The sequence below is a fragment of the Charadrius vociferus genome, unplaced genomic scaffold, assembly GCF_000708025.1.
Source record: "Charadrius vociferus isolate BGI_N301 unplaced genomic scaffold, ASM70802v2 scaffold62, whole genome shotgun sequence".
Lineage (NCBI taxonomy): Eukaryota > Metazoa > Chordata > Aves > Charadriiformes > Charadriidae > Charadrius > Charadrius vociferus.
In genome coordinates this window covers 2,683,534-2,693,324 of record NW_009647419.1, presented here as the reverse complement: position 1 = coordinate 2,693,324, position 9,791 = coordinate 2,683,534, and the positions used below count along the sequence as shown (strand labels likewise).

Sequence of the window (9,791 nt, the reverse complement as noted above, 5' to 3'; positions counted from 1 at the left end):
AAGTTACAGCAGGAGAGGACAGGAGAATCCCAGCATCAATGTCAGATCCTACAATGGCTCATGCACTCTTCAGACAACCCTAAAGTAAGTAACTTAGAGGATTTAGTTTACCAGTTCTTATTCAAGACATCTTAAAAGGATTTTTATAATTACTTTAAAAATTTGATATTGCAAACAATGGGGGGAATCTAATCATATTTACACCCACCTCCTCCCTTAATCTGCAATATCTAACCTTTCTACAGCAAAAATAGTAAACATGAAACTGTAAAACAGACAAACAAAAGCAACCAACCAAAAAAAAAAAAACCACAAAATTTGTATGAAAATTCTGTGGTTTTGAAATCCATTTTCTACTGATAAATAGCTGCAGAACTTGCTGGCTCTTTGGCATCTTCATGAAGAGAATATATCAAAAACCTTGTGTTATGTATGAAAATAACTTCATTCACCCTGTGTTTTCTGACTCCTTAGAACTGTTAGGAACCAAGATACTAAAAAATTCTGATCTGATGGAACTCAGGAATGAAAACCTTAAATGGAAAGTTATTCAAGTTATTTGATTAATTTAGCACATATCAATCCTTAAACAACTTTTAACTATTTTTGGAAACTGAGCTTGATACTGTATCAAATCAACACAAATATGTCATTATGTTCAAATGTCTAGAAAACTTAATAAAAGAAAACATAAACATAGTAAGATTAAAGATAATATTCAGATTCTGTGTCTACTATGACACAGATTCTGTGTCTACTATGAGGTAACCTCCCAAAATGTCAGAGTGCATGATAATCAAATCCTTTGCATTACTGCAGTTGCAGCACACAATGAAGTCAGATAAATGTACTTGCAATGATGACCCCTTCATGAAGATTTCCATCATGAGACTGTCAAACTGTATAGTATAATAATTTTCAGTACTCAGGTTTAATCAAACTAGACAAAAATGTTGGAGGCACTCCAACTGTTTTATAGCTTAGGGCATGAAAGATCCTGAGATTGCTTCCCAAATGCTGTCAGATGCTACATCTCCCAGACTTGGAATCCTGGCTTCTGTGACACTCTCTTACCAACCCCAGGAAATTCCACTATAGCAACTCTATGTCTTCCTCAGCAGAAGAAAAATGCAGCAGCACATCCAAGCTGCACGCCTTCAAAGATCCATGCATCAATAATGATTTTAAATGAAACATCAGCTTTTCAGGATTTAATTACACAGCCCTGCAACTATAAGTTTTATATATTCCTGGCTGTTTTAGTCAGCAGGACTGTTGCCTGATGGAAATATAGAAATGCCTGCTGTTCATGTGTGACAAGACTTACAGCATAAAGTGTACAAATAGCTAACCAAACTCTGTAATAATAAGGAAAAAACCCCAACTTTGTATAGCCTACAGACCTTTCCTTTGAAAAAATTATTTTTTAAATAAATGCTATTAGCTGACACACTTCAGACTTTTAAATTTTTTTTTGCATTTGAAGACTGATCTCTTTGTTTGGAGCAAGATTATTTAATCAATGCCTCTAAATTGCAATAAAAATACTAATCACTAAGTATCACATCAAAATGGTAAATTGAAAGTGCTGCTTTATTCACAAATGTGTTTTCTTGTTCTCAAAATACCAATGACTATTTACAAGTTTCAGTGGTTTCTACAGATGATTTAATTGAGTAAAAACTATTTAAGAATATGATGGCAGTAGCAGCTTTATATTTACGAACTTCTACCTAAAAAACTCCTCAGATCAGACGTCAGAAACTAGAGGTAAGAAAACAGATTTTAATTTCAATCCTCCAAAACTTGTCATGTTTTTGAAAGAAAGTGATCATGTATTACTTGTACATATAAGAGTTTATCTCAAGACTGGCAGACATAAAAGGATGTGTGGTTTATGCATCTACTTTAGAGACATAATCAGAAAATTATCTCACTGTACAGTTCACAGAGAGGAACTGCAGAAGCTCCTAACTCCTGGCTTTTCCCATTTGATAGATAAAGAACCCCTACTTATAAAGAGGCAGTTCAGAAGTCTTACCTGAGTCTGCTTCATTGCCCGTTCCATTCTGCGAGTACTTCCTTTCTCAAGTTTGGTCCGAAGAAGTAAGGCTGACGTCTGAATGGCCCAGAACTTCGGCTGAGAGAGCAAGCACTGCAGAGAAAAACAGCATTTTTTCATTATTTCACTTTAAAGGACACTGAAGACAGTAAAGTTTTTAACAGCGTTCTTAAGCATGAATGCCGTTTCCTATTCTGAAATTCAAATACGTGGCTGTAGTACTTGTTTGATGAATTGAAGGCTGTACAGATTACCTTAATCTATTTTCAGTACAAAAGGTGGCCATCAAACTATTTTCTCCTCCTCAGCTACTGCAGCACTGTGTGTATATGCACCTATATGGTGCATAGACCAAACTGCACCAATTGAAATGGCTACTCATAATCAAAGGAAAATAAAGAATTTGAAGCTAAGCAGTCTGGCTCAGCCTTCTCCACACCTGCGTACTGGATAGTTCCAGACAGCAGCAGGAATCATACTTCTTAAGGCTGAACAAACCAGTTCTCTCTTGTCCGCCTCTCATATGCGAGGTGCTGCAATGCCTGCATTAACAGCACCTCCACATTAAGTAGGCTGAAATTGCTAAGAATCTGAAGAATATTAATTAATTTAGAATTTTCCATGACTTGAGAATAACAGGATGAATTTTTGATATGTAGTAGATGTAAAGGGAATATGGAATAACCTAGTTAAAAGCTTTCCTGAAGGCATGGTAGGATATCACTTGGAATGCCATGCCCTGATGCCAGGAACTTGGTGCCAGTCTCCAATCACTGGTTTTTAGGAAAGCCTAATAGGAGATTTGTAGCCAATACAACTCTGATATCCCTTAATAATGTACAGACCACCTGGATTCTTTCCAGTATGGTTTCAGACACAGTATACCATTTTTCTGTTAGATATTCAATTTGAAACAGGAGACAGCAGAAAAACTTCCATGCTAATTTTATTGACACTACAAACACGATCCAGCTTCTCTGAGAAAATAAATTTGTCTATAGATATTTGTAGACTGGAGAAAAAGCCCCAGTGGTTTTATTCTTTCCTCTCAAAGATCTCCCAAAGCACTAAAAAGTATACTTTGCTGGTGGTTTGTGTGAAGTGCCTGACAAATTTCTGTCATACTGTAATCTATTTGTTTTTCTTTTCCCTAGTGTTTTCACAGGAAAGGAAGTGAAAAGAAACAAGCTAAACCAAATTTTCTCCAAGCAAAACTACAATGGGAAGAGAGGTGACAGCAAATGAAAACATAAATGAAAGCAGCATGAACACATTTACCGCCACCAAACACTTCAACATCAGCTGATCCTCCCTGTTGTGACCAACAATCTCTGCACGGATTCTTTCATGACTTCTACTCAGTATTACATCAATAAGTACCCAAAGGAAGTTAAGGATACTCCATTAAGGGAATGTAATCACAACATTCTATATTCTGTATACTTTCAAGTGCCCTTTTACAAATTAATTACGAGCAAAAAAAATGTTGACTGGTCCAAATCCTAGTTCTGAGAGCTCCTATCTCTAGGTCTTATCATGAGAAGTTCAGTCTACTGCCTATTTTTACTTGGTCTTAAGAGAAACCCTCTGCTTCAGGACATAAGTAAGGCATTCCTAACAGAGGGCCATGGCTTCTGAATTTATTCTTTGGTGGCCATCCCAGCTGGCTGCTAGAAAAAGCCTTAAGGGATTGTTAGGGCAAACACGTGACCAATATTTACTTTAGCTTAAAAACTTCTTTTGTGAGAAAGGTTACCCTTTCCCCCATTTTCTCCACTATTGGTATTCTGTCATATTATTTTATTTTTTACTTAAAAGGAATTTTTTCTCTGCTACATGGTGGTAGATACTAGTATTTATAATTTTCAAATGAACACAACATCTCTTAAAAGAATAATGAAAACTAAAGGGCTTGACTAATAATGCTCCTAAAGACATTTTCAGGTCCAATTACAGCCCTTGTCCAGTAGCAGAATACCTGTCCCCTCACTCTGGTTCACCTTAGCAACTGGCGCAAGCAGAGCATAGCACAAAGCCTCTGTGTCTACACCATCCAGCTCTGCAAGAGAATTGGCAGCTCAGGAAAGCCTCTCCTCTGCCTCTGTGCGTACCTCCTACACTACTGCCTAGGCAGCGATTTAAGCAATCATGCTGTATGAAGTGTGTATAAAGTCATATGGGGAGGGAGGAGAAGTGAAGAGAAACAGGGTGGAAGAGAGGCACAGATAATTACATTTCACTCCTCTCCAGGAGCAATGACACGCTTCTCTTGAATAACAATCCTGCTTTTTAAAGGTATTCATAAAACAAATGTAAGGTATACCTGCTATACAATTATAGAAGAAAAAAATAAATTCTCTAACAGTTTTATTGATGCAAAAAAAGCACTGCAACTGAATAGGACAATGAGAAGCAGGCCTATTTTTCAGTTAAGAAACACTTGTAATTTTATACTTGTACCAAGCTCAATCCTGTGCCAGAACTCAAATGCTCACCTTTTCATTGCCTAATTGTAATGTTTAAAGCACCACAGATACAAAATAATACATGTATAAAGGGCACAAATGTTTATACTCAAGGGCTGTAAAGAATGATTTCAGACCATGTATCCATAACTATTAAGCAAGCTTTAATCTTCTACCCAGAATCTCCACAGATTCCAGATAATAAACATTTTCTTGTAAGTCTCAAAGCTTTACGTTTCACCTGAAGCTAAATCTAGACTCTATTAATAAGACTATAGGTTAAAATAAAACATCTGGCAAAAGCAAACACTATATCAGGATTAAGCGAGTTCTGTCAACATATCTGAAAGTTTATTGTACTGTACCAAAGGCAGCTAAAAAAATTAACAAAATAATTCTAAACCAAACCCACTATTGAGAATCTTCAAAAGTCATCTTTGGTTCTTACTTTAAGGAAAAAAAACAATAAAATAAAGAAAACTGGGAAAATTAGGTGGGGTGAGAAAAAAGGAAAGAAAATAAGGTTATGCAACATTTTCTGCGCTGAATGGAATGTTTTCACATGGAAAAACTCATTTCCCCAATTCTTTGCCATGTTTTTTCCTACAAATAAGGACCCTTTATATCATCCTCTCCCATCATATCAAAGTGTAAAAAGGAGATTACCAAAATAGTACACAAAACAGAATATTTCATTCAATATATCATATATTATATGATATTGGAATGAAACAACGTGATCCTCAAAATCTTAAAACCAAAGCAGTCCATTACTGTACAATACCTTTATAATATCCCCATTACTATGTAAGAACAAAACAGCAAGTAATACCTGAATTGTCAGATAGGTGCACATTATTAATGACACCTAGATCAAACCCAGCCACAGGAGTTCTGCCAAACCCAGGCTAACTCTCAGGTACCATTAACTCAGCCTCATCATTATTCAGAATTTAACATAGGTGTCATGCACTCCCCGACCACTCTAATAACTTTCTGTTAGAGAAACAGAAAGAACGGTTGCACAATTTGCAATGTCTATACAGAATTAAGAACACACTAGCAAGAACCTTCATGGAAGCTTTTGCCATTGGTATTTCATATGTACACATACACACAAACATATCCATATATTATTTATGAAGTTACAATGCTTGGTTTTAAGGAAACTACACACAGAGAAAGCAGCCTGCAGCTTAAAATCAATAATGTAATATATTCAAGCTGGGACACACAGAGGAGCGTTACACAATACTGTAAGATGTCCAACTGACAACCCAAACCAAAACAAAGTCCTCTGAAGGGCAGATGCATAAGACTGCATCAGTCAGCCATGACTTATAAAAGGTATAGGTTGTTCGGAGCAACTCTTCTGCATTACTCCATCTGCTATTTAAAAAAGTAAGAGTTCCTATAGGAATTCTTTCTTACATCAAAGTCAGGAAGAGCTTCCTTGGGCTTATTAGACGTGCCAGACAAGCTGGAACAGGTAGGGGTGATCCTTGTTAACTGCAGTTCTAAATTATTATAAGTCTATGCTTTAAGTAATCCCATTCTTTTACTCTTGTACCGTGCTCACTGATAAACTGTCAGCAGCCTAGCAAGCTACTATGATTGCTATGATGGAGCTGTCATTTGAAAGTGGACTTTCAAACTCACTTTTAATTGCAACCAGTTGTGGAATTCCCGAGAGTTTGCACATCAGTCCATCACTGAATCAAAAATATTCTGCTTACTGATCAAATTGCCAGGATGTGGTGAAATGACTTACTTGAAGGCACGGGCATGAGGCGCCCTGTGGGTTGCTGTGTTCCTCTGCCATGCCCTCCAAAGAAATGACCTTTAGTTTAGATTCACTCAGGTATTTGCTGACATATTTTAAGTTACAAACAAAAAAAACCCAGACAACACTGGGAGGGATTTAGAAAAAATGGAAAAAAGAAATCCGTTTCTAGTTTCTTTTCATTACCAATTTCAGTCAACATACTTCAGTAGCTTTGTTGTTTGCTTTTCCAAAAAGCCACACATAATTAAGATATCCAAATTACTTACGTGGATTTATTAATGTCTATTCATCATTAGTCTTGCTTCATATAACCAAGTATATAATTATATGATGATTTTCATGAATTTATTCAGATAATTAACATGAAAATCTTATTTCTTTAATATAACCAAAGGCAAAATGACAACCTTCTAACTCATTCTATGCTTCTCCGTAGGATGAGAAAATACTGAGGCTTCTTTTCAACATCCCATATTGTCCACAGTAGTCAGGTGAGCACATTAAAAAAAATAGTTGGAGGCATATGACTGAGGCATGAACAGGCAAAAATCCTACTTCTTGCAGTTGCTTTGCAGACATATCTGTTAATCTCTGGTAAAGGGCTCTATCAGTGAAAGCTACCTTGCAAGTCCTTAATTTGTTTCTAAGCATACAGCAAAGGATTCTTTAACATAAAAAGTTCTATGGAATTCAATCCTAAGAAACAAGAGAAGAAAATCAGCATGACATCAAGGAAAATTTGATTTTGTTTTCCACAGTCTTATCCAATAATCTGCTGTTTAAATTTCTGTGTAACTAAAGCAAGTTTTTATTAAAAAAATCACGATCAAATGACACTTGTTTAATTTGAATTTTTTTAAGTTTCTCCTAGCACTGAACTGGTGTCAAAAATGGTAAAATGAAATAGAATTAAAAATAATTGACTTATGGAAAAACCTGAAAGATGCTACATTATTGTGGAAAAGTTTCTTTAAATTTAATCTACATATTTTCAACAGAATCCTATTTTATAAGAGATACTCCTTGTAATTCTGAAAAACGTATGCACAGGAAGCTTTGCCAAGAGAAGCAGTTAGATGAACTTTACAAAACTATTTCTAATCACCTAAGAAAGGTTAAGGCAAGACAAGGTCCAGAGAAGCAACAAGAATACAAGTTTTGAGAAATGTCCTTATAATATCGACTCCTCTATCAGTTGAGCTCAAACACAGATGATTTCCAGTAGTACTGGCAGCTCCAGGTTGAAATGGGTTTTGTAACTTTAAACAGTAATTCTGTTAGAACTCTATAAGGTAAAATAAAGTACATTTGTGACTAAGTGGTTTCCAATACTAGTGCATTTTTTTATATTGAACTGAAAAGCATAAATATCAAGAGGATAAGAAAAATACTAGATTTCTAGTTACAATTAAGCAGGAGAACCATATGGCTTGTCAAAAAACCAAGCCAGTCAATATGAACACTTTTTGATTTTCTCCTTGGTGTCTGAACATGTAAAAATTTCCTGTTCGCTGAAACAGAGCAAGTAGCTTCTCTGTTCAGATCCATCATACATACCAATTCTGCTGTACGTGCCCATCCCAAAGATTAAAAAATAAATAAGAATCAAAAGAAGATCTTATTATCTATCATCACCAGCAAACACATGATGTTGAGGTTTCACAGACCCTAAATTCCCCCTGGTAGTGTTTTTATTTTTATTCCAAAACTCAACAGTTTACTAATCCTTCAGTGACCAGAAATAAAGAGGAAACCACAATGCACATACGCAAAATCTCAAAATATAATAGATACATAACTAAATACACAAGTAAAATACATTACTGTTTTCTAAATAGGCAAAAGGTACGCTACATATTTAACTGGATAAGAAGTAGTATTTGATGTTTAAGCTGATTTTAATATATATGTCAAAGGATTGGTTTTAAGCACAGAATATTGTTCTACTGGTGAATATAAATATTTTAATGCAAAAAAAGTTGCTTAGCAACCACCTAAAGTAAATGCTATCTCCTTTTATCTATATTTAAATTAAAAGTTTATATTTCATAATTACCACAGGACACATGCCCTGTATTCTCAGAGATGAAAGTGCCAATAAACTTTAAAATGCACTTAGAATTACAGAACATTGCAAAACAATTGGAATAGAGAGTTTTTTGTCTTTGATCCACCATTGTCCTCAGTTCAATGCTACCTCAAGGATTTTTCCTCCGTTCATGGTATTATACACAAAACCTCGCTATCATTGCATATCATTTTTATTGTTATAAATTATTATATATGTATATGTAATTATTGTATGTAAATCTCCATACGTATTATTATATAATTGTGTTATAATTGAAACTTGAAACTAAAATGTGTATCTGTAAACCCCCATCTAACTCACCCCAGACAAAGATTAAACACTATCATTTTGGAGAGGCTATGTTTTTATCATACTAACAGGAGAGCTCCTTCAGTCTCTCCATAAACCATCAGTTAATTGAAACGGAATAATCTGAAGTTCACATGGAAACAACTCCCATTCCTACATATTTCTATATATATATTATAGAATATTTTCTGTTCTATATAATCTATATAATACTATTCTGAGAGTATAACCTTAATGCACGACTTGACTTTAGGTTCAAAATTCAAACATAGTCTGACACAAAAAAATACAAATTCCTCTTGGACTGTGAATTGGAAAAGGTGGCAATAAAACACAATAAGCCAAATTCAAGCCTACTGACTTCATTGCTCCTACATGAGAAGTTATACTAATGGATTCTGCAGTATGATCCTCGATTTATATAAAACTTCATGACTACATGATACTTCTGAACAAATAACAGTGGTTAACTTGGGAGCAAATAGGATGCTGAAGCAAATGATTTCAAACCATCTTCCCACTGCAGCTTCTGTTGTCTATACACACCGGCACTGCAGACAACATTCCCAAATAATAATTTTGGAATTTACACCACTAATCAGGGTGGTAATTTGAGCACCTACAAATTCCTCACCTTCCTAAGTATTATTGACAAGAAATATTGGATATCTGATTATATGCCAAGAGTTGAATAAGACTTACTAACCTGAAAAAACAAATTTTGGGCATCTGTTCCAAGACAGCAAACATGCAGATAAATAAACCATTAATCTCTAGAAACATTAGGATTGCTTTAGGCCCAAGCAATTAGAAGATGTAAGGCTGTATATTCTCCAGTCACCTTTTATTAGCTATGAACACCTTCATATTTTCTAAGGCCCACCAAGAAAAAAATTACATTAGGATTTCAATCCAGATGATTCTTGTTACAACTTGACAAATTCTAATCCTATTTGGCACAATTCTGTCCCTAGAGAGCAACACGAACAAGATAATGGACACAAACAAGCAAAAGAGTATTTTCATACCTTGAAAATGCAAGGATTCAATTCTTAGTTGTCCATTCTTTGACAACTATAATTTATTTTTTAAAAAAAC

The 9,791-nt window shown here is 35.0% G+C and overlaps 1 protein-coding gene across 1 annotated transcript in view; it reads right to left on the bottom strand.

The window, feature by feature from the left end:
- The window catches only part of TTC27 (tetratricopeptide repeat domain 27), a 128,294-nt gene that overhangs the window by 56,316 nt on the left and 62,187 nt on the right, over nucleotides 1-9,791 (bottom strand). Inside the window, exon 10 of the mRNA XM_009880444.1 lies at nucleotides 2,042-2,155. Coding sequence (XP_009878746.1) covers nucleotides 2,042-2,155 — 114 coding nt within the window. The remainder of the gene's footprint in view (nucleotides 1-2,041; nucleotides 2,156-9,791) is intronic.